This window comes from Barbatula barbatula, assembly GCF_947034865.1.
Source record: "Barbatula barbatula genome assembly, chromosome: 19".
In the NCBI taxonomy this organism is placed as follows: Eukaryota; Metazoa; Chordata; class Actinopteri; order Cypriniformes; family Nemacheilidae; genus Barbatula; species Barbatula barbatula.
The window spans coordinates 5,394,180-5,417,625 of record NC_136782.1 but is presented as its reverse complement, the minus strand read 5'-3'; the positions used below and the strand labels follow the sequence as shown (position 1 = coordinate 5,417,625).

At 38.6% G+C, this 23,446-nt stretch overlaps 2 protein-coding genes across 5 annotated transcripts in view; one reads left to right on the top strand and one right to left on the bottom strand.

Annotated features, from left to right (window-relative positions):
• The first annotated feature begins 574 nt into the window (after positions 1 to 574).
• Positions 575 to 8,144, top strand: mindy4b (MINDY family member 4B). 4 transcript variants are annotated; one of them, XM_079481068.1, is made up of 12 exons: positions 575 to 953; positions 1,027 to 1,054; positions 2,220 to 2,396; positions 2,985 to 3,104; positions 4,590 to 4,684; positions 4,970 to 5,135; positions 5,226 to 5,291; positions 5,384 to 5,454; positions 5,556 to 5,628; positions 7,022 to 7,198; positions 7,427 to 7,607; positions 7,692 to 8,144. In XM_079481068.1, the coding sequence occupies exons 1-12, from the start codon at positions 847 to 849 to the stop codon at positions 7,832 to 7,834; spliced, it is 1,404 nt and encodes a 467-aa protein (XP_079337194.1). In that variant the 5' UTR covers positions 575 to 846; the 3' UTR covers positions 7,835 to 8,144. The 4 variants fall into 4 exon arrangements, with proteins under 4 accessions (XP_079337194.1, XP_079337196.1, XP_079337195.1 ...); XM_079481070.1 differs by lacking the exon at positions 2,985 to 3,104 and having other exon boundaries at positions 7,692 to 7,897; XM_079481069.1 differs by lacking the exons at positions 575 to 953; positions 1,027 to 1,054 and adding an exon at positions 1,219 to 1,553 and having other exon boundaries at positions 7,692 to 7,897.
• Positions 8,145 to 8,845: 701 nt separating this feature from the next.
• Positions 8,846 to 23,446, bottom strand: part of maml2 (mastermind like transcriptional coactivator 2) — a 45,582-nt gene continuing 30,981 nt past the window's right edge. Inside the window, exons 2-5 of the mRNA XM_079480815.1 lie at positions 21,661 to 22,887; positions 12,479 to 12,643; positions 11,548 to 11,656; positions 8,846 to 10,350 (exon numbers count right to left, since the gene is read on the bottom strand). Coding sequence (XP_079336941.1) covers positions 9,569 to 10,350; positions 11,548 to 11,656; positions 12,479 to 12,643; positions 21,661 to 22,887 — 2,283 coding nt within the window. The 3' untranslated portion in view covers positions 8,846 to 9,568. The remainder of the gene's footprint in view (positions 10,351 to 11,547; positions 11,657 to 12,478; positions 12,644 to 21,660; positions 22,888 to 23,446) is intronic.

Below are 23,446 nucleotides of genomic sequence, written 5' to 3'. Positions count from 1 at the left end.
TTCCAAGTATTTGTAATGTTTAAAATGCATCAGTAGATGGCACTGTAACCATAATGATTTAGAAAGAATACACATACAGTGTAAGAGAACTGCTCAAGCTTTTTAAACTTCATCTAAAACCTTACATTTTATTAATAAGGATTTCCTTAAAATGGCCATTTCTTTTAATGGCCTGAAGAAACTTTGTCCACAACAAAGGATCTTGTGAACAACACAAAGCTGTTGGATGTTGGTGTGGATGTTCCCAATGGAACCGCAGCCTGACGTTTAACATTTTAGGAATCAGGATTGTAATAAGTTATATTATATCATATAAAAGAGAGTTTTGTATAAAACATCAGTAATAAGGTTATATGTGAAATTTGACATTTGTTGACATGTTCGGGATTGAAACCCTTACTGCATAAATGCACCCATCCCTTGAATTGTAATAGATTTTAATAAATGTAAATCTGTATGTTTAATTATCGTCTGACCCGTCCCAGCGACCCCCATCCCATCACCCACCACTGCGGGCTCTCACACCTGCGTCTCAAAATAATGATTCAAAGCTCGATGCTTCGCCGTTGCATTTATATCTGCAGGGGGCTGTTCCCAACGCGAACTTTTTTGGCTCTAAACCAACTTTGTAAACTGCACACGGCGTTAATGTAACAACAGCAGTAGACACGACGAAAGTCACGCCAACAATAAATAGCGCTGAACGCGTGTGCGCGTCCTCTCTGTGCGCAACAACGCGCTTCCCTCAATACATTCTATAGTTTGTATGTGGCTTGGGGAGCTGTCGGGTCGCTGGCCTTTCAATCCTATTGAAAACTCTGATGTGATGTTTCCCGTAACTCGCAGATGGACGGCAGTGTTGAAGACACTGAGAGCGCGTGCAGCGAACTGGATGAAATTCTCCAGCAAATAGCGGATCTGGATAAATGGAGAGAGATCTTTAACTCCCGCGGGTACGCGCTCTGATATCAGTTATCAGCTATTTAACCTCCACGTTTAGTTAACTTACTGTTTTTTAACTTGCAGGTTGGAATTACGAGAATGCGATGTTAAAGTAAGTCGTAACTTTCATTCCAACTTCTTATGTTTATTGTTTCTTGGGTAACATTAGACGTGCGTGCGCGCGGTGTTATGGAACGCCGGTACAACAATATCGATTTTTTTTTATCAGCGTTGAAGTTGTAAACACTCGTTTGCCTACTTTGCCTCTCCTGTGTCAATGTCTGATCGTGTGAAGTCTGATATTTCGTGAACTGATACCGAGTTCTCAAGTAGCTCTATGCAACCAGCCAATCAGATTCGAGTTTATGCATGTTTACGGAGCCTAGTTGTGAGATCAGAAGATACGTGTATTTGGTGTCTCGCCGATTCGAGGTTGTTACTTTGCATATCGTTAGTGCCATGTTTGAAAGTGAGCCTTCATGCATTAGTGCAGTGCGTTTTAAGCCATCATGACGGACTTAAAGGACTCTCCGAAAACCACGAGGAACTTGCACACCTCTTTACCAAGCTACATAGAGCTTCTTCAAGAGGATGTGAAGAGACACCAGGATGTGAGTTATCTGCTGTCAACCCAAAAATAAAAAAGCTGGGATTGCCATATCCTTTGGATTTGTAGTTTGACTCTATGCCTTTAAGATAACTGAGTAATCTTAAGATTTGTGCAGTTAGACAAAAGTGAGATTCTTGATGCTTTCTTCTGTGGAACTGAGAAATTTCAATATCACGTCTTCACATATCTTCCTTTGTGTTCTGGAGAAGAAAGAAAGTCATACGGGTTTGACACGACACAGGATTGAGTATACTATAAAGCCGTTTTCATTTTGGGTGAACTATCCCTTTAAGAAACTAGTTGATATGCTAAGATTACATTTTAAAAATTGTAGGCAATGTATGACAGACTACACTTAAGATGCTAAAATGTATTCCTTTTTGTTTAGTTATATGACAACGTTATATTTGTGTCAATGTTGTGTTTTGATGTGTTTACTGTTATTCTAACATGTGGTAAAATAATGAATGACTAAATCGTCTTCAACTTCTGAATGGCAGTTTATATTACTTTTAAGGGTCAGATCAGAAACAAGTTCCTTAGGTAACAACTGTGCGTTTCTTTAGTTAAGTCAAACCATTTAGAATGTACGGCCATTTGTTTGTCTTAACAGGTTGAATGGTAAACAGGCTGTAAGTTAAAGACACATTTTCCATCATCCATACAGAGACATACTGAGAAAACTAAAGCTGATGAGGAAAGTGATGACACCTCAAGACCTACAACCTCAAACCACCACATCACCGCACAAAACAACCAGTTAACAGTGCCATACTCTATACCTCAAACCCTCGCAGTGTCTCCAAGTCTGGGTGGGCAACCACTGTCACCAGAGCTCGCAGTGGTGAGTTGTGGAACATGACCCTGTCACTCGACCCAAGCTCTGTTGTCTCCCTTGTGCTGTGTGTGTACGTGTAAACTAAATACAAAAGACAGAAATATAGGTCATTTATTTACATCAAGTTTCTAAGCATAAATATACAGTAGCTACTGCCAATTCTGCTTTTAAACAACACTTAAACAATGCAATATTCTAAAATGTATGTATACTGGTATTGTCTTGTTAAGGAGATGTGCGAATGATTTTCTAAAAATTAAATTTGCTCGGTGAACGATAAACTGTGTAAAAATTGCATAAACTTGCAGTAAAGGGGGTATCAGAATATCAAAGACCTTGTTCCCCAAATGACGTTGTGTACACTATGCACTTAAACTAGATACTCTACTATCTAGCGTAATGAACATCTCAAATGAAACATTTAAATTGCTTCGCTATTCAAGGTTCCCTCTAAAATTGTTTTAAAATTGAGGTTAGTTCAAATAGTCATGCTAAAAATGAATGGATCTGAATGTTGGATCTCAAATAGTGATTTAATTCCGTTTCGGTTTTTTTGTTGTTGACATTTTTCATTTTGGTTGATCATTCATGCAGAGTTTAAGAAAGATCTTGTTTGGAAACGCATTCCATATTTTCAACTATGAGTGGAAGAAAACATTCTTTAAGTTTCGGGAGCCTTTCTCTGATATGTCATATGCCCTGGAGACTGAGAAGGTGAGCATTATTTGTTATAAACCTTAAACCATTGAAACTAAAAGATATAAATCCATGATTTTGCCATTGTGACTGAGCTTGAACTGTGACTAGCCTATATAGGAACCCTACATTATGGCTATATTGTCGCTTTCCTATTTCCAACATTTCCACTTTACAGTGCTCAAAACTACAACACAAGTGTAATTGTAACAAAGACAGATGACTTCGTGTTAGTAAAGTTACTTCCCTATTGCCAGCACTGCAAGTTAAATAAGTCGAGAAGGGCTGTGTTACTTCAGTAGATCCCTTATTTCTTGTCATAGAGAAGTCAGGCCTCAGTATATGTCAGTCAGATTAATTACCCAATTGTCTGAGAATTGCGCCACTGCCGCCACCTTATTACTTCTTAATGAACTTAATGTGTGGTTGTTTGTCTTAACCACAGATCAGCGCTGCATTCATGATCAGGTGACAAAGCAATGATGTTGTCAACTGTGCACATGTAAAGAAGTGTGAGGCATGGAGGATTACAGTAGTGTATTGTTAAACAGCACTTCTGTGTAGAGTAATAAATAATCCGGGTTCAACTGGTATAACTTTCGAAGATGTGTGCCGTGCCCAACCGCCAAACCATAATGGCCATACGGGGAGATAAAAAAAGTAAATCGTGAAAGTAACCTTTGTTCTTTTTGTATAGACCAGTGGTCTCCAACGTGGTGCCCGTGGGCACCTGGTAGCCCGCATGAACTCTGTAAGGTGCCCGCTAAACACAGGGCTCACCAATAATGCTCAAGACAGCTGACAAATCTGTGACTATACCGATCAGCCAAGTGCTACATCATCATGAAAGTTTATTATTAGAAAGTGTTCTAAGCTTTAATATCTGAAAGAAAACTGAATTTGTTATGTTATGTTATTAACAAGTAGCCCTCTAGAGGATTTTAGATATTTTGGTAGCCCTTGCTTACAAAAACGTTGGAGACCCCTGGTCTAGACAGTAGTACAAGAAAAAAACTTGCATTTACTGCACATGATTTGTAGAGACAGATTCATGTGGCCATGGGTAAATCACGTTTTTACATTACTCCTATTACTTACGCGTTTGACAGAGTCCACTCACAGTACGGTGTATTAAGGCTACATATTTAACTTATCTGATGAAATCAGATATTATCATTCCCTTGGAATCAGACCCAGGACCTTGGCATGTCTGGTGCCATGTTCAACCAGTTTACCTTCATGACAGCATAATGTCTTTATGGAATTAATAAATTGCAAAAGTCATGAAAAAATGGAAACACTTGGATCAGAACTGGATCAGTCATGTTGCTTTTTCCTGAAATGCCAAGTTAAGTGGAAATACTTGGAAAGTGGCAGCAGTTTGGTACACCGTGTTCCAGTAAAAGCTTTTTGGATGAATCATCACATTCTGCTGCATTTGTTATGTTTTATTGTTTTTGTGGAAAAAGATAAAAGCTGTTTTCTTTGGCTCTTCTTTTGCAGGGGGGAGCCCGTGCTATTCAGATGGTGGTTCAGGCACATGTTATTAAATACCTGCTGTTCGGACGACAATTGAATTCAGACTGCAAAGTGCAGAGGTGAACTTCTTAGCAAATGTCTTGCATGTTCTGCTGACTATGAGATATCTTAAACGCAGTTAAAGGGACAGTCACCTAAAAACAAAATTCTGTCATTTACATACCCTTACTTGCCCAAAGTGATACATAAACTGAAAGTAGATCAAGCTTCAAAAAGGACAAAAAACAACCATAAAAGTCATCCATACAATTTGCATTCAGGTACTCGGGATGACAGACTTCACATTTTTGTGTGAACTATCCCTTTAAGAAGTATACCACAGTGTTGTGTACTGTATCGTGTAGTATGAAGGAAGTAGGGGAAAAGGAGCAGAGAAGGGCACTGGCAACCGGTCTGACTGACATCTTGTGGACTGCTGGTGAGGAGCAGACAGCGACCGTCTCCTTGGTCACATCAGATCGCTGTTTCACCCCCCACCTGGACTACAAGCTAGACAGCTTCACAGAGAGAGTACTGTATACTTCACAGTATGCTTTGCATATACTTCTGAATCCATTGAATGCTTGGATATAAACATCTATCTTTTCTTTCATTTCACAGCTACAACTTTTCACCTTTTATAAGAAAGAAGATGTTAGAGCATTTATATACGACCATATCCAGAATGTGGGTTTATTTTATTTTTATATTCAAAATTAGTAATAAAAAGACACACAATGGCACATATTGCAATTAACAATGTTCCCTAATTTGTCAAGTTTAAGGAAGAAGGAAGTCATGGAGTAATCCTTTTTCTGTATAGCCTCATCTTCTCCAGATCCATCGACAGGTAGGTTTAAAATGTTCTTTAACATGTACACTATATTCTATATATGATTACATATAAATAAATCATTTGCGCAAACATGTGAATTGGACTGTTTTTTTTAGGATACGGGAAGACTTCGATTTTACCACCTCTCATCTTTTGCATTTGAGCTTGGGGAACTTTGTGTGTCGACCGGTAAGGAAGGTTTGTTTATACTACAGTACGTATACAGTGCAATGAAAAGAATACAGTACACCCCTCTCCTATTCACATCAAATGAACAATTTAAAAGTGAAATGTAAGAAAACAAAGTTTATAGATTTTAGAGTTACTGTTCTTGTACGATCGAATTGGAAAAAAGGATGGAATCTATTTCTATGGTGTTTGGACTTCAAATAAAAGTGCAAGCTATTGCTTTTAAATAGATATTTAGCAGTGATGACTATTCCCAGATGTGTACATCTGGACAATATCTCCAAAGACACTACAGCACCTCATTCAGAACCTCCCAAACGTCACAAAAAACCCTTCCAACTGCATGTCTGCATCAGAGTCACTCAGAGAGATAAACATCTTTTTCAAGCGTCACGTGATTCATGGAGCCTTCAGACAGTATCAGGAAGTCGTTTTTTCTTTTAATTAATTATTTCTTTATTTTTGTATTCATTAAACCAGTGGTTATCAATTTTTTTTCGATGTAAGGCACCCTTTGTGTAGTAGGGTGCATCGCTTTGTAGCCACCCAAATAAAATTTTAATAATAACAATAATACAAATCCTAATCTTACATTTTTTTACAAATATGTTATACAGTGGTGAAACATAGCAGAAACCATGATATATATTGGTTGGTGGGCTTATTTTCCTGATGTTTGCTTGCATAAAGTGTTTAATACATTTCTATATTTCATAAAATGCCCCAAAATCTGTGCACCCCCCCTGGATTCATCTTAGATCCATCTGGATCCCAAAATATGCACCCAGTTTGAGAACCACTGCATTAAATGACTTACGTCTTTAAATGTGTTCAAAGGTTACCTCTTAGGTAACCACGACTTTCTCTCTTAATGGCTCTGGTCTGCATCAGTGTTCATAATACAGTAAAGAGAAAAAAATATTTAATGACTGTTCTATGCTTTGGATGATACAAGTATTGTATATGTGATGTAAAGTACATGCGGTTTTCTCTGTTCTTACAGTGAAACGTGGTGGTGACTGTGTCATTGTATTGTATAAAGAATGCTGGGTAATTTTTAACCCAGTGTTGGGCGAAAGGAACAAATTCAACTGTTGGGTTATGAATTAACCCATGCTGGGTTGTTTCAACCCAAACTGCAGGGTTGTTTTGTCTAATATACACATTGTCTGGATTTATTTAACCCAACAGTTGGGTTCGTCCCTTTTCTCTAGCCGAGGACCTGAACTTGTGCTATATAACGTCCTAAAAGAGAATGGCCGACCATCTGTGCATAATGTGAAATTAGGCCAACATTATGCAAAATAGGCATTCACACACAGTACCACGAAGGGGCAAATAAGTTGGCCATGCACTGAATATTTGATTTTCTATCCGTCTCACTTTATATTAGGCTCTATTAAACCTGCTGTTGACAGGGCGGGCCAGCCCTCATGTCTTCAATGGGACATTACACAACGATGAGCAAGGAAAACCTCTCGCTCACCCGCTCCACGGGGTCCTTACCCGCAGTGACGTTGGATATCTGCTTTGGAACAGAGAAGAAGCCGGGCATGCAAAACTGCCTCAGGTAAAGATTTGTATCTAGTGTCAGACTCAGAGTAAATTAATAGATTTGGAGATTTGATATTGTGGTTTTAAGACTATATAAATGTGACCTTGACCTGGGTTGATCTTATTACTCAAAGTCATGGTCTGGATCCAAGTCTCGTCTTACGGTCTCTGACCAGACTGCAGTCTTTGTAAGAATGTACTGAGTTTTGAACACGTGCAGATTAAGACCATACTTTTCTTTAAGGTGGGCAGCATGTTGAAAACACCCAAGCTGCCTATCTGGGTGTGCAACATCAACAGCACCTACAGCGTTCTGTTCAGTCCAAACCGCTCGCTGCTCTCTGACTGGAGGATGGAGCACCTCTTCCATCTTTCCTTCTACAATGGCCAACCCACACAGAGCCACATTGCAAGGCTCACCATAGGTACAGTCAATATCAACAGGTGACCAACCACCGTATATACATTCCTTGAATTTAATTGTATTGTTTTGCTCGTCTGTATTTCAGACACACACTCCCATCACTGGGAAGCAGAAGATAATGACATTCAGGGAGACCCAGAGAAAAAGTTTCCATCTGTGGAGATGACCATTAGGACCAAATGGGAAGGAGCTGTTATCGATTGGAATGGGACTGTGCCTTTTTTCTAAAGTCTACCAGACAAAGTCTCTTTGACAGATTATCAACAATATAGTAAAATCTGGTTTACATGTATCATAGTTGCCTTATCTTTACTGGTGCCTATTTACATATTCCAAACACAAAAATTGCTTTTATTTTTTGCTTGTTGGAATCGGATCAGGTTTAAGTTGCTGTTTCTTCGACTGATAGATATCAAGTCACAAGTCTCAAGTTAAGTAAAGATGGAAAAGTCTCAAGTTGCAGGGTTTAATCGAATTAAGACAAGTTTATAATTCAAAGCCTCACAGCCTTAAGCATTAATAAATCATTTTGTTTTTTATATCTCTTGTTACCTTAGAATTGAATTGTTTATATGATATAGTACAAATATATTTTCTAAAATTAATTACTTTAGTAAACTGTAGAAGATTTTGTTGTTCCTAAATGTGTTTTAGTTTCTAAGGCTACCTGCACATAATGGTCAAACTGGAGCATCTGCAATTTTCACCAGGTGGGCAATTCCAGCGTTAAGGATGTGGAATGTAAATTCTCAGATAATGTATTTATTTTCCAATATATTGAATCATCCGTTTTTTGTTTGACCAAGCCCCTGATGATAGAGTCGAGACATCAGAAAAATATCGGTCTATACAAGTTTTCTTAAAAGACGGAAACATGTATGCGTTTTGGATGTGACAAAAAAGACAACACGTTTTTCGTGTGGCAACATACTTTGTAGTACCCAACAAATAGAGGTGAATGGATGGCTATGAAAAAGCTATTGTGTTTTAATTTTCACATTTATGAGGAATATGGACTGTCATGGATGTGACAATTCACTTACCTGACTGTACTTTAAACGAGAGACTTTAGATGTTTTTTTAAATAACCAAATATTGACATCTGGTTCATTAGTATGGTGAAAACCTTTGGTAAAAAACTTTCATCTTAAAATTGACATTAACATAGAACTGCATGAGAAATTGCGATACTTGACATTTATATTTTTAAAGGAATTCTCAATTTCTTTTGATGTTTTTCATGTCATTTATTATCAAAGGCTAAATTGACATAATAGGATATACACATTTATGACTGACTTATAGCGCATTATAGAAAATAAACCATAAAAAAAATATACTGAGTTTAGGATGCATAAATACAACTTTACTGATAAGACCGCTTAAAACCGTGTCCTCAAAAGTTTTGACTTTTTTAGTTAACAATTTCCTGTTTTAGTCTGACAGAATACAGATGAACAGTACTATATTTTTATAAAAGCCTCTTTTTAAATACATATTGATATGTCAGTTGAGAGTTGAAATGACATCTCGTGTACAAGAATCACATTTGCAAAACTTTCAAATCTGCTCCGTATTTTGGAGGAATAAAACCGTCAACGACTAGAGCCAGATTAGACAAAATATTTCTCAAATAAATTCAAATTGCTCATATACAGTAAATCAGTGTTTCCTCAATGACATAAACATGACAGATGTCAATCACATTACACTAATCTCTGTGTTAATGGATTAGTAAAACAACACTTGTAGTGACGACTGGAATGTATGGATTTGCCAGGTACTACAATTTGGCCCAAAAAAAACAACAACTTCACAAAATATTAGATGATAATATAAACAAACACCCCAATGATATAGTACATGTAAATACATTTGTTTTCCACACAAAGATAATAAAATAACAGAAACAGGCCTATCACGTCAGGCTCCCACCCCAATCCAGACAAATTTCACATGTCTTTACGAATGACCGCCAAGAATTTCCTCCAAGTTAATATCCTTCATCCAGTCATCATTTCCTGAACCTGATTTAAGCAGGGAGTCTATGAAATCGGAATCGGCATTGATCCCTGGTACCGTGTTATCGTCCTCCTGTAAGAAGTCGAAGGTAATACGTCCCGCCCGGTTATTATGATACGTTCCCGGGCTTTGGTTCATCCCTGGAAATGCGGACGAGCATCCACGCTGTTCCGTGGTAGATTGGCTCAGGCACGTCACCCCAGGTAGTGGAGGTATCCTAGAACCTCTGACCGCGGGGTTTATAGGTAGGAGGTTTGAGTGAGGTGCCACCTGATTGGGTGGACCAATAGGCCTTGGGGGAATGCGAGCGTCACTTTGGGGCACCGCTGTGTTGGGAAGACCCGGCAGAGCTACACCCTGTTTGGAATTAGCTGCCCAGCTCATTCTGTTGGTGTTGGTGGTTATGTCACCCAGTCTTTGCCCAAGTATGGCATCTTGACTGACACCGGTCCTGACATGCTGGGTGCTCGATTGAAAACCGGCCCTCTGATTGTTCGTGCCGTGGAACTGCGATTTGTTTTGCTGAAGCCCCATTCGGATCAGGCTGTTGGGTTGCTGTCGTAGCTGGCTTGCGCAAGCTTGCGCAACCGTGGATCCGGAATTAGATTCTTGTCCAATGGGAAACCTTCGCTCTCCTGAACTGGGCACCATATTGGTCGCCTGTCCTCCATTGGGCAGGTGACATGACAAGGACGGGATGTTATTTTGGTCTGACCCATTGCCTGTAGTTGAGAAAGAGGTCATACATGTGTAAAAACGTTTTGGTGATTTAAATACGGTTACATTTTACATTTAAACTCAATTTCTAAAAACTTAAATGACTAAAATAAACAAAGCTGCTTTTAAACTTGATATATTAAAACGTCCAAACCGATTGGTTATTAAGTGTACAATAAATTATTTTATAACTTAGAAACTTTTTAAAATACTATTTTAATTAGTAGGAAATCTGACATGAGTTCCCACCCTTTCTACTTAAAACATGGCAATCCTTTTAGTTTAGTTTTATAAAAAAATAGTTTTTATATTTGGGCAAGTAATCCCATTCATTAAACAAACTGTGCTTTCTGCACCCATCCTTAATTCTCCCTCATGTCATTTACAACATGTGATGTGACTCCTCCTTATACAGTAGAACAGATTATGTATGCTTGAGGTGAAACAGGACAAACACGTCATTACGACTTCAAACGTAGGAAGCATTTGAAAGTAAAATCTAGTCCACTATAAATCTACAGCAATACCCTAGTGAAAACAAATATGCTAAAATATATAAAAGATATACAGAAGTATATTTGATCGTGCTAAAGTGGACCCGTGCAGTATACTTCAGGTACACTTTAAATATCTTGCATTAAAACAGGGGTTTTCAAACCTTTTCATTCCAAGGACCCCCAAATATGATGAACCTTTTTCGAGGGACCCCCTTTCTAAAATACATATCCATCTTTTTGAATGAAGAATCATTTTAAATGTTAAATGTGTGATATTCTAAAGACAACATATTGTTTGTAGAAATTCAACTGCGATAATCTTCAGTAGAACTTACAACCTTTGCTGTCTTTTGTTTCGCAAAAATTGTTTAGGGACCCCTTAGAACATTCTGGGGGACCCCTGCATTGATGACTGATATTATAAAAAACAGGCAATCTTTACCAACATTTGGTACAACGCATTTTAGGCTTTATATTAGAAAGCGTGCATTGTTTACAAGTGGAACTTAAGCGATTTATCAGTAAATATGTTGATACATTTAAAATATACTTTGTATGAAAGAAGTCTATTTTAAATGTACTGCTTTTTTTACAAGGGTATCAAGACTCATAGATAGCGGGACCATCCTTTATTTACTTGTAATGATTAGTTAATTGTATTTATTATTAATGTGTGATATATAAAACTGAAAGCACAATCCACACCTGAGTATAAACCTGGCTGTTGTGTTACCACTCCATTGCATGGTTGTTTGTAATCAGGTGGAGGTCTTGTGAGGTGACGACTAAATTGATCCTGCGTGCTCAGTTTCTCCTGAAACATTAACAGCAAAAGAACATCATTTAGTTACATAAATACATAAATGTAACACAAACAAATACGTAAAGGTTAGTACTGATCGAAAAGTCAAACTCCATTCAGAGCGCCGTATAGAGGCTGGGGCTAGTTGACACAAATGCAAGCCATTCGAGAAGTAGGTGAAATTTTGTCTCGATTAGAACGTTGAGAAGATCTTTAGGTAAATGAAAAATGTACTTACATTACTTCTTACATTTCCTAATTTAACCAAGTCATAGTCCTTCATGAATGGCAGTTTCAATGAGAAATGACTTTATGGCAATTAAATAGCATATACAGCCGTGGTAAAAATAAAGAAACCATTCAAAATTGTCCTGTAATCCTTATTTCTAGATCTGTGATAAATATCCAGGTTGTCACATAAAACAGCATCTGTACCTAAATGCATGTAGAAATATTCCTGTTGTATTACTTAAAAGTGAATATGAACCTCTGTTTATTGTTAGTAGTTCACAGAATGATTCAATATTTTTTATTTTACATAAACACATACCTGTAAACAGTACATTCATCATAGAATGGTCTGAAATGGTGTGTTATTTTCTGCAGCTGTTTATTTAAAACACAGATATCCTACTGTATTATATTACACTATACTGACTTTAGTTTCAGAAAAAAGTATGACGGTATGTCCACCATATGACCATTAAAAGTTCATTAGCTCCTCTGAAGATATGTGCCTAACCACAAACTGAAATAAAAAAAGAGTGTGATAACCAGCCCCAGTTCCTCTGAATTCATCATTTAAATTGCATTAAAGACAATGGTTGCACTCACCGTATCAGCAATGCTGTGCTGCTGGCTCAGTTGTCTCTGAATGTTCTGGTCCTGGCCGGGGTTCTTCTGCTGAGAACTGAGAACTGACCCTCTCTGTTGTGGGATGCGTGCTGTTATATCAACAGGACGTCCGGCCGCTGGTAAACCAGGGCCCATTGAAATACCCTACGAATAAAAAGCACGGTATTATTATAAAATCACATTCAAACTGCCTACTGCATTCAAGAGAAAGACGTGATTGGACGATTAGTCCGCTAGAGGGCACACTTCGTTTAGGGAGCCTCTGATGTTACATAGAACACGATCACGTTACTTCCTGTGTGTGGTGAAGGGATTTTCCACAGCCTTTCCCACACTGTTCTATCACTCGGAGAAAACATGTGCATGGTTACATCCATAATGGGGTTATAATGGTACCAAGAGACTACAAATTAGTGAAATATCCTCATAACGTCCTGTCATTTTAATAAACGCTTGCTCTACAAAGCCGGATTGCTAACGGAATACAAGTATAAACAGTTTTGTGTCTTAAATCACATTTAATGCCGTATGCGAATTTTAGAGATACTCTGGTCATGGATAGGATGTCAGTGGGAGACGTTTTGGCCTGCAATAGCGATGAAAGGTTTACTGTATGACTGATCTCAAACGACTGATCCTATGGGGCGCAACCCAGTTGCTGCCTGCAAAGGACAGATATCTTCAGCCACGGGGTAGCATGCAATAACGGATAATCTCATAGGCCTACTTATGCAGTTTTTTGGTACTTTGCTGCAATGCACGGCTACTTAGGGCAATGTGCAATATTTGCTCTTTTATAATTTGGAAGCCTTGATGGTGTTCTCAGTTATGTTTCACCTTCTTTCTTCAGTAATACAGTAATAATGTGTTTCTTTGGCTTCACAAGGATCTAATCACCCATGTTTTTCTACATTACACCGTTAATCTGCTGTGCATACCAAGTACCCTGTCAATGAGCCGCTGCCATCCTCATTTCTCTAATTTGCCCAGCACCGCAAGTCATAAAACCAAAGATTTATTAGTGTTACTCAGACTACCTTAACTTTGAGATCTACATCAAGTAACGTTATTTTAAAGTACAGGATTGGATTGTGCGATATTAGCGTTTCCTTCAACTGAGGTCAGGCCGAGGCGTATCGATCTTCTGTATTGTTCACGTCATCACGTGACACGAATTCACAGGTCAGAGTTCACCAAACTTGAACTTTGAAATGCAGCGAAGTGCGAAATTTGAATTTGAAGCTTCATTTCCATTCTTCCGCATTCACATGCGTATGAATAGAGGTCAATGGAACAAAAAGTCTAGTGTGACCGCCCCATGAGACAGCAACATTCGCATGGGGGGGGGGGGGGGGGTTTATTCGTTTTACTGACCAATGGCAGATGGATAGAGTGTTAACAACCCCGTTTAGAAAACAATTGTGGATTATTTTTGCACTTTCATTTGGTGACACTAATAAGAATGCTTTTCTTAGACAGGTGTTGAAAGGGTTTACCATATATACCCTAAAAGTTTAAATGAGAAATACAAAACCATCACTGTAATAAAAAATAAGGAATGTTTAAGAAAATACATTCCCTATTTCTCATATCACATGAGAGTGTAAATCTCAGCCAAAGCTTCTGTCCTCGACAAATAGGTTGAGATCAAGTCAGCCTGCGCAGCCAAACACACAATGTGTGTACAGTGTCAATCACAGTGTTGACCAAACATTTCCCAGGGCAAGAAAGACTTTACTGGAGATCCACCGCGCTATGCCAGACTATTCATTTGTGAACCGATGTCTTGGAGCTCTGTCTTCGCTCGAGATGTCCCGAAATAAAAACACTGACAGAGACTCTCCGGGGATCTTCATGGGAGGAATTCTATGGTTTGGAAGACCACAGAGAAGGAAGAATATGAAAGTATGCAAAACCGTGATGGACACTATTCAGACAGAAAACTCTCTAAAGCGTCACAGACAGTTCTTAAAATGGAGTGTTCGATAAATCACCTGTGGGGGGGTCCGATAATAAATGAGTGAGCTTTTGAGTTATTTTGTCCCGAGTACGGATTCATAGTTCATGGTAAGAGTACAAAGTAAGATGGATATATTAATTAACAAGAAAGTGTGTTTTGTGTGCCCATGCAAAACAGTTAATTCTAGTGGTTTTAGTCTATTGAAACGCAGTTGCTAGGGTATAATGTGTTGCTAGGTTGTTCCGAACTTTTGCATGAGCTTCTCTTTGCAGTTGTTATGGTGTTCTGGATGGCTGCAGGAATGTTGCTATGCAGTTGTTAGGGTTTTTAGTGACCCCAAAAAGCGTTGCTATACAGTTGCTAGGGGGTTGACGGTGGCTGCGAGAAGGTTGCAATGAGATTGCTAGGGTGTATAGCTACAAGAATGTTGCTGGCCCCAAGAAGTCTCAATCCATGTATGTTTTGTTTTATTTAAAGGGAGGGTTCACCCAAAAATAACAATTTCTGTCATCATCTATTCACCCTCATATCATTCAAAACTTGTACGTGACGCTTTCTTCTGTGGAATTATAGCATAAAATTGTGTGTACATTCAATGGACGTCAATGTTGTTTGGTTAACAACATTCTTCAAAATATTTTCTTCTGTGTTATGTAGACTGGATAGACAGGAGGTAGAGTAAAATGATCATTAAAATCATTTTTGAGTGAACTAATCCTTTTATCTAAATGTTTACTGAAGTTTTATCGAGCATCTAGGGAGCAAAAGTTAAAGTGATATCTGCCTTCGCAAACACCACTTCGGAAATATGCCCGTTATGTCCATAGAATCAAGCCTCTTTCCAATATTGCCCTGTAAAAAATAACACGTCTGCAATGTAATAAGGGATCATTTACTTCTATTCAGGACTATTCGTTACATTTGGTCTCCCTCCATCAGGACATACTGTGAGAAATTCAGACCATTCTCATAAGTTGTGACCACAAAGCCAGATTGTGTTCACATTTCGTTGAAATGGGCTGCCTCAGTCAAAGCCTTTGTTATGTGGGGGAGCGAGAGTCTCGTTAGTATGGCTGTCTCTGTAATCCAGTCTTTGTGATCCTGATGTGTCATAAAGCTGTTTTCCATCGCTCTTTTCCTTCTCGTTCTTCACCAGTGCATCGTTAAATGAATACCACATGTGTCCGCGCAGTCCATAAAGGAGAGATGTGATTTAAGTGCCCATTCCACCAGCATTACAAGCAGCTGACAGAACTCCAGGCCCCGCTGCTCTCTCACTGCATTTCCTGTCGACTGGATGCAGGACGCCCTCCCTTGGGAGCAGCTCGGCATCTGGACTTGGCCTCGGATCGTTTTCCCAGGAAACATGCGTTCCACTCGTAGTGCAGCTACAACAACCTGGCAGACCACCCCAGCCCCCACCCAAAAACACCACACTCGATCGCATTTGTACACTTTATGTAGAAGAGCTGCCGTGGTTATGAACCAAGGAAAAGAGGAAATGCATAACGATTAAAACTATGATCAAATCTATACGATTAAAACTATAATCCAAAATACAAAGTTGTATGTATGCTGTTACTTTGGGTTAAATGTACAGTTCACTCAAAAAGGAAGATTCTGTCATCATTTTCTCACCCTCATGTTGTTTCCAACCTATATACATTTCTTTGTAATGTATAAAACAATTCCAGACATTTTAAAAATGTGGGAAACCAAACGAGTACCAGAGATTTTTTCCTACAATAGTAGTCTATAGTGCAGAACTGTTTGGTTACAAGCATTCTTCCAGATATCTTTCTCTGTGTTCATCTGAACGAAGACATTTGTACAGGCTTGAAACATCTTGAGGGTGAGTAAATGATGACGGAATTGTTCCTTTAAGAATGTGAACGGAGAAAAACAAGATCTGAACAAGGCATGAACGATATCTATACTAGTATGCAGTGCTTAACAAATGTATTAGACCACCTGTCATAAGAGAAAACAGATATTTTAAGAATTTCTCAAAACTCAATTAAAGCGAAAAATGTCAACAACTAAACAGTCTTTGTTTTGAGTCGCAAATTTGTGTTTACCCTAGGGCTGTCAATAGATTACATTTTAATCGTGATTAATCGCACTCGTTTCGTGCGATTAACTGTGATTAATCGCACACGTATAGAGAAATTAAACATACACTATTTATTTTGTTTAACATAATTGTTTAATCGATTGACAGCACTTAAACAAATAAGTAACCACACACAGCTTTTATGTTTTTAAATATACTTTTACATTCTAATAATTTCACATTTTATCTCCAAATTAATGATGAAACAACATTTCTTGAACAGCATTATTTTATGAATGAATGCCAAGATTGTCATATTGTTGGCTTTGCAACTGATATCTTTATTAAATATATTATTCTTTTCTACTAATCAACCCCATTATAATAAGTGTGCCCTGTCTAACAGGTAGGACATATAAAGAAAATAAAGAAAGTTGTCTTAACTTGAAATACAGAAGAATCCTCGCGTTCCACAGCCAGAAGCTGTCATCTATAATGGACAATACAACCAATTCAAATCGCGCCTAAATAGTTTAAAGGCCTTTAAATGAATTAGAGCGTGATTATATAATGTACCGCTTGACAATGATGACAGAAAAAACGGATATTGCGTTACGTTAAATATTGTTGGCGCGTAATGCCACAGTCGCACTTGACTTTTCCCTTGACTTCCATTCCTACGCATGGGAATGCGCCAGACCGGAAGTGCAAGCCTGTCCAACGATATGTCGCTGCGTTGGAAAGTTCAAGTACTCTGACCGGCGAATTTGCATCACGTGAGTACGTGAGACCAATGAAAATCAAGTCTGACCACGGCTTTAATCTGAAAAAATCAAATCACATGGGTTTACGTTGACAGCCCTAGTATACCCACATTAAACTTCATAAGTCGTAAATGAATCAAGGCTAACCATAAAAACCTATTTTCTATTAGGTAATAGCCGACAAGTAAATAACTGTAATTGGGCATCTGTACTTATCTGTAGAAGAGCAAATTAGAAAATCCATGATTCAATAATTATATTTGAGCATTAGAAATACTACTGTAACGCAAGAGCTCAAGTCCTGGATTAACCATCACAGAAATATAACAAATGATTATCAAACTAAAATTTGATAAATCGCAATATAATTAGCCAATAATTAGTTAAGGGGATGTCATGACTAAAGTCCAAAGCCACAGGAAAATGGTGTAAAGAATTTCTCTCTTTAGCATACTGTAGGCTACCGCTTTATTGGGAGGTAAGGCTGTTGGGAAATTATTTTAGTTAATTCATAAGAAATATCAAATAAATAGGAAACTAGGATATTGTTGACAAATGACTACTTATTGTAGAAAAAAGAGAAAGCGGATATTATCTGGGCCATGCAAACTAGCCAAACCGTTATCATTTGGATAAAAATTGACATTGAAAGATGTACCCAGGGACTAGAATATAAACCAGCAACTACACACAACACCACAGCAGTGTAATGGCAACTTCGCGAAAGACCCACAAAATTCAAATCTTCAAGTTCTGTTTGATCTACAAAGAGACAAACATCAATAAATGAATCTACAGTATATGTTCTGACTACGTCAGCAGTTTTTATTGCTGATATTGGTTGTAGCTATTCTACTGTCAGCTCATTTAGTGCATTAGTGCATTACATATTTCAGACTCGCAGTAAAACAGACTAGAGCCAGAAATATGATAATCGATTCTCCAGCATCTCACTAGTCAGTATAAAACCTGAAAATCTCAAACAGCTCATGTCTTTATGCCGTTCTCTGGGTTTTGAAGTCTCTCTGTGTTATATATTACGTTGTAAGAATGATGCTATATATTTTACACTTTCTGGTAGTGAATGTTGTACTTTGCTTCCCCACAGGCAACAGAAGGATCTTCACACAACTGTTATGGAAGTCCCTGATATCACGGACGATAGCTTTGCTCCGAGCAACAATCAAATAAGACTCAACATTCGGATCTGTTTATATGCATCTCGTGCACTTCATCTAGTGAGAATACAAATCTGCTTGAATAAAAGTTCGGTGGGATCACAGCACCATTTAGGAACCTTTATTTCCATGGCATTACTAATTCCATTCAGCGTGGGAAGACTTTCCATTGCCTATTCTACTCCCTGTAGGAAGAGACATTATTGCTGGACACTTAACCCCGTCAACGCTGCATTATCTCAGCAATCCAACACAGAATCGTGTCATTTCGACAGGTTGTTCATGAAATAATGGACCATCTAAATTACTAATGGATGGCAAAATACATTAAATAATATTATTTTAGTATTATGAAGTCCTTGTTCTCATAAAGGAATGTTCTGCGAGCGCAGTTACAGTAAGGCACTTGACAATGAAAGTAATTAGGATCATGCATTTTTTAAAGCAGAAATATAAAGCTTGGGTTGTTCGATGAATTTGTCAGACCTACAGAGGCTAAACACTTCTGTGACTTCATAAAGCTACAGACACCGAAACATCTGCGACTGTAAAAAGAACTACAGACTGAACACATCTGAGACTTCTCAAAACTACTGAACATTTGACTTTACAAAACTTCAAAAAACCTGATTTGGAAAACTGTGTGCAACTACTTTCAACCCAGCGGGATGAACCCAAATGCTGGGTTGTTTTAGTCCATTCTTGTTTTAAAAATAAGCTATTTTCTGTCTATTTATTTAGCTACTAAGTGCGCTTCTAGTTGATAGACATATCCTTCTCGTTGTTTATTCTGTGTGCATGTATTACTTGTTTTGTTGACTGGCGCACTTCCCAACATTTGTTATGTATCTCCGCTAAAGTTTCATAAAAGAACAACATTTTCCTGCAATGTGTTTAAAGTGAGAATGAACAGGAAGTCCTTCAAAGGGATAGTGAAGGAGGATTATGTTTGTGTACTAACTATGTGATTCAACAATATCTTTGTGTGAAAATCAAGCCTGTGTCTTCCTGTGACACCCTCTCCTCCCTCTCGTCTGCTCTGGATCGAGTACGGGCGACTCATCTTGTGTGGCTCCTGTAATCGTTTCTCTCAAAGAGAGTCGAGATATACTGTTTGTACGAAACTGAAAAGGGGGATGTTCGAAAGCTCCCCAATCATAACAAATCAGTGCTTCAACCTCCGGCGCAGGGCTAAGCAGATTACTGTCATTTTCCACAACTTGTCCCTGGCGGCTAACAACCTCCAATTAGCAAATCCCACTGTGCGCATCTATGACGGCAAGCGACTGTGACAGCCGGAGAAATAAGAAGTTTTGCATGTTAATCCACCATGCTAAAGCAAGTTGGGCTACCGACGAAGAGCTCTGAGAAGCCTTGGATATACTGTAAATATTCATGGCACCCTACAACCACCGGCACACAAAAATCAATAATCAAACGCTACGTTCTGCCGTAGGCCTGTTTTTTCTTTTGTGGGTTTTAAACAGTTGGCAGACAGAATGGCCAATGTAACAGGCTGACAGGTGGAGAGAAAAAAGTGTGCGTGGTTCTGATATCACAACTCTATTGGGTCAAAAACAACCAATTCTACAAAGCATAAATGTGACAGTTTTATAACACAACATATTGCAAAGCGAATACTTTTAGCATACTTCCAGAATTTCCCCACATGAGGCAGATGGATAAATTATAGGTCGCGTGTCAATTTACAGTGTTAAAATAGTTGATTCTATGATATAAATAATGCTCACTGACCAATATGTAAATTTTATCATAAGAGTTATTTTCATAATAAGGGTTATCGTGTAAGATGAAGCACAGCAGAACAGAGCTGGGCCGTCCCGGCGTTATGGATGTGACATTTATAGTCAAAACCTGAAGTATAAATTCTCAGAGAATGTTTTTATTACTATTACATTTAATCATCTGTTTATTTCTAAACACCTGATGATAGAGTCCAGACATCAGTCTGTGAACACGTTTTCTATTTGAAAAGTGAGAAAAATTATTTGTGGATGTGACAAATATGACTAGTTTTTGATAGACGGCGACATATTTTGTAGGATTTCTGTGAATTTAAGGGTAAAATAAAAATCTGCAGTCAACTACTCTCCCTCAAGTAGTTTAACATCTCTATGACCGCATTTTCCCCAAAAACACAAATTAAGGCAGTTTTGGAAGCTTTCTGACTCCTCCTTAGATTGCAACGCAACCAAACACAAGAGGGAAATAACACCCGGTGTCGACATCGCTCGCCACATGCGCGTTCTGACCACACAGGCTCTACGTCAGAATGCAAATGTTCGTTAGAACGCGCGCTACAAACAAACAATCAAATCAGGAAGTTTTTAAATACAATCGTTAGTTTTGTTTGTTTGCGGACAAAAAGTATCCTCGTCACATTATATTAATTTATACTGAACAACCGGAGTCGTGTGGAGAATTTTACGATGTCTTTAGGCACTTTCAGCGCTTTGAAGATTGGTTGCGTTGCAATCTTAGGAAGAGTCAGAAATCTTTCAAAACTACTTTCATTTGCATTTTTGGGACAAATGGAGGTCCTACAGATGTTAAACTACTTGAGCGTGAGAAATGTTTGGGCCGGAGTTACCCTTTAAGCAAATAAATGGTTAAAGTTGCTTTTCATAGAACACAAAATAGTTATTTTATTAATATATTATATTATTTTATTTCATTTTATTCATTATTTCATGTTCCCATTTTAAATGAATATGGACTTCACATGGGTATCTGGCCTATCGGTATGGTGAAAACCTTTTCATCCTTGAGTTGACATTTGCATAGAATTGTCCAACAACGATTTTTTAAATATTTTATTATTCACCCTCCTGTCACTTTAAATCTGTATGCCTTTCTTCTGCAGAACACAAAAGAAGATATTTTGTTGCGTAGGTAACAACATGACACTGACCCCTATTTATAGTGACATTTCTCAAAGTATCTTCTTTTGAGTTCCACAGAAGAAAGCGTTTTATTAAAGCTTACAACATAAGTGTGAATAAATAATGACATAATTTATATTTTTGGGTGAACTATCCTTTTCACAAAATCACAAAGACTGGTGTTATTTCTCAAAACACACATTGTAGTTATAATTTGTCAGGTAGCAAGAACACATTATGCTAAATGAGGTATATGCTTTTATTTCTGGTTCTGTAATTCAAAGGAAAAGCACAGTGTCCTACCTGTCTCTGCTGTGCCATTTTAAAACTGATTCCTGCACTGTGCTGGTTAAGAGGAGGCCTTTGACCGTGAGGTTTCGGTTGTAGGCAGGTAGATGACTGCATGGGCAGCTGACAGTTCTGAAAGCTCATGCCCTGACCTGCTGTCGAAGGCTGAGGTTGCTGCATGACGGCTTTGTTCGGTGGAACAGTCATAAGAGGCATCTGTTGAGCTGTGGTGGAAGGGGGTGCTTTAGGGCTGAAATGGGGCAAGGTCTTGTTGCTGAGAACCTTTGTGTCGAGGTTATGGGATGTGTTGTATCCATTGGGCTTGAGAAAGCAGTTGGGCATGCCTTTAGTCTGACCAGCACTCCCGGCGTTGATTCTCCGCTGGGAGATCTCCTGATTGAAAGAGGTAGGGGTTTGGTGAACACCCAAGGCCGAAGACCAGTTCCTAACCCCTCCCGCTTGAGCCTGTTGATGGTTGTGAAGCAAGTTGGGCTGTTGTTGGTTAGCAGCTATTTGCTTTAGCTGCTCAGCATGTGACATCTCCGGCCAAACCGGAAGTCCTCTAGAAGGTTGTCCATGATTCATCTGACTTGAAGTTATGGATGAGGTGGATAACGTTGTGTTGGCCATAGAAAAGGAAGGACCAGCGGAGGCTGGTCTAAGCTGTGGAGATCCTCCAGCTGCCTGGTTGAAATCCGGTGAGTACTCTGTCTTGATTGGCTTACCTAGATGAATGCAGGGAGGAACTGGACCAGCTGAACTGGGTCTACCCAGATCCAGACCAAAGTCATCATCTTGCTTGAGCATCTTCTCCAGTTCCAGATCATTAAATGATGGCACTGTCTTAGTAAGTTCATCAAACAAGTCCTGGAGATCTGGATCAATCTGTCCACTTCCTTCATCTTTGAAGTCAAACGTAAGGGTAGAAGGATCCGTCGATGAATGCCCACATGTCTGAACTTCGGTTGGCTCCTTCTTCATATCCCTTAGAGTTATGTTAAAGATATCGCTGCCAATTCCATGAGGCATCATGAAGGTGTCCTTTCTTCCAAGCATGTTACCTCGTGCAGAATCCCTGACCAAGCTTTGGGTCTGTCCTGAAGCCATTGCACAAGAACCAGGTCGAAAAGAGTTGGGTTCCATGCGCGGGCGCTTGAAGTCAGATCTCGGTGCCCCACAGGAGAGGCCATTCTTAGCATTGTAAGCAGGAGATTGTGCTTCAATCTTTCTTCTTAGACCCTGCTGGAAATACACAAAATGGAAACAAAATGAGTCAGGTGACAACTTAAGTGATTGACAATAAAATTCCGCTCTTTTCTAAATAATTCTTCAAAAGCTTTTAGTCTAGCGTTCTACAGCCAAAGTAAACCCATTTTCCGCTCAACCTGGGAGACAAGAGTACATGATGTAACAGGACCATCTCCATCTAATTTATGAACTCTTATTAAAAACTCTTTGATGTTTTAAACCAATCAAAACTATGATGGGAGCTCTAAATATAAGTGAATGAAAACCGTGTTCCCTGGATGAATTATCTTTATGTAAATATATCCAGTTTTGTAATTTGCTGCCAAGGCTCTTCAGCCATATTCAGATGACCATTTTGCATTTGAAAAGAGACTTCTAGAATTGCAAGTTTATGATTTCCCACAGGGTCCTGAAAGATGAGTGATGCTGATATAGGTTACAGTCACACTAAACATGAGTACACCAATGAATAACCAAAACAAAACAAAAACAACTATTACCATTCATTACAAAATAATCTTTCTCTGGCTTAGTCTGTTAGCCAGATTTCTAA

Coding starts and splice junctions, on each gene's coding strand:
- mindy4b (XM_079481068.1), top strand. CDS start 847: ATGGACGGCAGTGTTGAAGACACTGAGAGCGCGTGCAGCGAACTGGAT. Junction 5,629..7,021: donor GGAACTTTGTGTGTCGACCG/GTAAGGAAGGTT, acceptor ACTTTATATTAG/GCTCTATTAAACCTGCTGTT. Junction 7,608..7,691: donor CATTGCAAGGCTCACCATAG/GTACAGTCAATA, acceptor TCTGTATTTCAG/ACACACACTCCCATCACTGG.